Source organism: Hyla sarda, chromosome 10, assembly GCF_029499605.1.
Source record: "Hyla sarda isolate aHylSar1 chromosome 10, aHylSar1.hap1, whole genome shotgun sequence".
Taxonomy (NCBI): Eukaryota; Metazoa; Chordata; class Amphibia; order Anura; family Hylidae; genus Hyla; species Hyla sarda.
In genome coordinates this window covers 120,533,821-120,537,269 of record NC_079198.1, presented here as the reverse complement: position 1 = coordinate 120,537,269, position 3,449 = coordinate 120,533,821, and the positions used below count along the sequence as shown (strand labels likewise).

Below are 3,449 nucleotides of genomic sequence, written 5' to 3'. Positions count from 1 at the left end.
ACTTGCACACCATTGCTCCATTCATTGTCTCTGTTCCCCAGGTTAGGGGGTAAAGTGGAATGCCCCTTTAACTTCTTTGTCTTCCACAGGTAAATATAAGGTTGTGAAAGGTATTATCTCTCCAGTGAGCGATGGGTATAAGAAGAAAGGGCTTGTCGAGGGATCTCACCGCCTTACCATGGCAAGACTGGCTACTGAGAATTCTGACTGGATAGAGGTGGACCCCTGGGAGTGTTCCAAAAAGGAGTGGACTGAGACAGCAATAGCATTAAGGTAAAGGGGAGACGAGGGGCACAGGGCGGACACTGATCATATAAAGGATGAGAAATCTGTATTACTGTTTGTCACCAGACATCACCAGCAGCAGCTGCAATGTACTGATAATGGGGAGATCCCGGAGAAGAGACCTGCATGTAGGAAGGGTCACAAGAGGAAGAGAAATAACATCGGTCAAGATATTCCAGACCATAACTGCCCAGAGAATAAAGGTATGAAGTCATATGGCAGTGTTTCCCAACCAGGGTGTCTCCAGCTGTTGCGAAACTGCAACTCCCAGCCTGCCCGGACAGCCGTTGGCTGTCCGGGCATGCTGGGAGTTGTAGTTTCGCAACAGCTGGAGGCACCCTGGTTGGGAAACACTGTCATATGGAAAGGACCACAGTCTGTACTACACTTTCCTACATGATCATAATGCAGTTCTGTTATACTGTATACACAGGACACCACAATCCCTAACATGACCCGACCGTCTGTATAACCATAAAACAAATCTATTATACAATGTACATTGAACACTACAACCCCTAACATGACCCAACCACTGAACACAACCATAATACAAATGTATTATACTCTATACATGGAACACTACAACCCTCAGCATGACCCATCCACCAGATATAACTATAATACAATTCTGTTATACTCTATACATAGAACACTACAACTCCCAACAAAACCCGACCACTGAACACGACCATAATACTAATTTATTATACTCTATACATGGAACACTACAACCAGGCATCAAGACCTGCAGGAATGCATGGGAATGGAGTTACTGCACTTTTTCTACAGCAGGAACACTGTTCCCATTAGCAGGAGTTCTGGAGGACCAGACCTTACGGGGGGTACTCCGGTGGATAACTTTTTTTTTTAAATGAACTGGTGCCAGAAAGTTAAACAGATTTGTAAATTACTTCTATTTAAAAATCTCAATCCTTCCAGTACTTTATAGCAGCTGTATGCTACAGAGGAAATTCTATTCTTTTTGAATTTTTTTTTAGTTTTTTTGTCTTTTCCACAGTGCTCTCTGCTGACACCTCTGTCCGTGTCAGGAACTGTCCAGAGCAGCATAGGTTTGCTATGGGGATTTTCTCCTGCTCTGGACAGTTCCTGATATGGGCATCAGGTGTCAGCAGAGAGCACTGTGGACAAGACAAAAAAGAAATTAAAAAAGAAAAGTAGCATACAGCTGCTAAAAGGTACTGGAAGGATAAAGATTTTTTTTATAGAAGTCATTTACAAATCTGTTTAAGTTTCTGGCACCAGTTGATTTAAAAAAATAAAAATAAAAATGTTTTCCACCGGAATTCCCCCTTTAAGTAGAAATCTTGGGTGAGTGCCCACACTTTTTCCCTAGGTCTTGACCCCTGACTACAACCCCCAACTTAGCCCAACCACTGGACAGGGCCACAGTTTTATTATATTCTATCTATAGAGCACTACAACCCTCAACATGACCATAATACAATTCTATTATACTGCTGTAAATAGAACTCTACAAACCCCAATATGACCTTAAAGGGGTACTCCACTGGCCAGTGTTCCAGCTGCATTAGAAACATTTAGTTCTGAACGCTGAGTGCGCTGCTGGGGTTGACCACGCCCCCTCGTGCCGTCAGGTCACGCCCCCTCAATGCAAGTCTATGGAAGGGGGCGTGACGGCCGTCACGCCCCCTCCCATAGACTTGCATTGATGGGGCGTGGCCTGATGGCACGAGGGGGCGTGGCCGACCCCAGCAGCGTGCGCTACAGCATTCAGAACTAAATGTTCCAAATGCATCCGGAACACTGGCCAGTGGAGTACCCCTTTAATACAATCCTGTATACATTGTATGTGTATGAGCTTAACGCCCATTGTCTTTTCTTACCTTCAGCCCCCCCTCAGGTTAAGCTTCTTTGCGGAGCCGACTTGCTTGAGTCTCTCGGGGTCCCCAACCTTTGGAAACCCGACCATGTTCTTGAGATCGTGTCCTCCTTCGGTCTTGTCTGTATCACCAGGATGGGCAGCGATGCCCGCAAGTTCATCTACGAGTCCGACATCCTGTGGAAACACCGAGACAATATCCACCTGGTGGAGGAGTGGATCACCAATGACATCTCCTCCACCAAGGTGCGGAGAGCCCTACGGAGGGGCATGAGTGTGCGGTATCTGGTGCCCGATCCTGTCCTAGACTACATCAAGAAACATGACTTGTACAGTGAGGATAGTGAGGAGAAGAACTCAAACCTCATCCTTGAACCTTTCCTGAGGAACACCAAGAACCCTCAGTAATGGTTGACCCATTGCCTGCGTCTTCACTTTTGGAATTTTTTAGGAGACACCTAACATGTCGGCCTTATTGTAGAAATAGCGTCTATTGACTCGCTACTGATTTCTTGTGGGTTTGTTGCAAATTTTTAGCAAATCCACAGTGTGTGAACTTACCCTTCTACAATATTTCTTATGTTCCTGTATGATGGTCTAAGCTGCGTACACTTACCTCATCCTTTTTATTTCTTACTATTACTGGTGGTCCCATGAAAGGACAGAAAGGGCCCATTTGTTCCTATAGGAAAAACTAATGCCACCAACCACGCCTTCCCCCTTGTTCAGTTAAAGGGGGGGAAATGGGGCTTAACATAAATATTTTTGGTGGGACGGATCCTGTAGGGTAGGATGGAAATCTATTTTCTATTTTAATAAAGCTGCCAAGGATGGACGGACATTTACCCTGCTCTTATAGGTCACAGCACTTGGACAGGAGGGGAGCTCATGCGAGGTCATGAATATATTAAATTGTGTGGGGTATGTGTCGCCATATTTTGACAAGTCTGCGCACAACTATGTTTTGCACAATGGATCCTGCTGAGCAACCAAAGCATAAATGAGTCAAGTTGAATTAAGCAAATAATAACTTATACTCCAGAGCTGTACTCACTATTCTGCTGGTGAGGTCACTGTGTACATACATTACATTACTTATCCTGTACTGATCCCGAGTTATATCCTGTATTATACTCCAGAGCTGTACTCACTATTCTGCTGGTGAGGTCACAGTGTACATACATTACATTACTTATCCTGTACTGATCCTGAGTTATATCCTGTATTATACTCCAGAGCTGTACTCACTATTCTGCTGGTGGGGTCACTGTATATATACATTATATTACTTATCCTGTAC

At 44.6% G+C, this 3,449-nt stretch overlaps 1 protein-coding gene across 11 annotated transcripts in view; it reads left to right on the top strand.

Moving 5' to 3' along the window:
- Positions 1 to 3,292, top strand: part of NMNAT1 (nicotinamide nucleotide adenylyltransferase 1) — a 53,323-nt gene extending 50,031 nt beyond the window's left edge. For 5 of the 11 annotated variants that reach the window (XM_056543537.1, XM_056543539.1, XM_056543536.1 and 2 more), the window contains 3 exons: positions 90 to 273; positions 352 to 488; positions 2,160 to 3,289. In XM_056543537.1, coding sequence (XP_056399512.1) covers positions 90 to 273; positions 352 to 488; positions 2,160 to 2,557 — 719 coding nt within the window. In that variant the 3' untranslated portion in view covers positions 2,558 to 3,289. Of the gene's footprint in view, positions 1 to 89; positions 274 to 351; positions 489 to 2,159 lie in introns of all 11 variants that reach the window. The other 6 variants (XM_056543532.1, XM_056543531.1, XM_056543530.1 and 3 more) reach the window with 3 other exon arrangements.
- Positions 3,293 to 3,449: the final 157 nt, after the last annotated feature.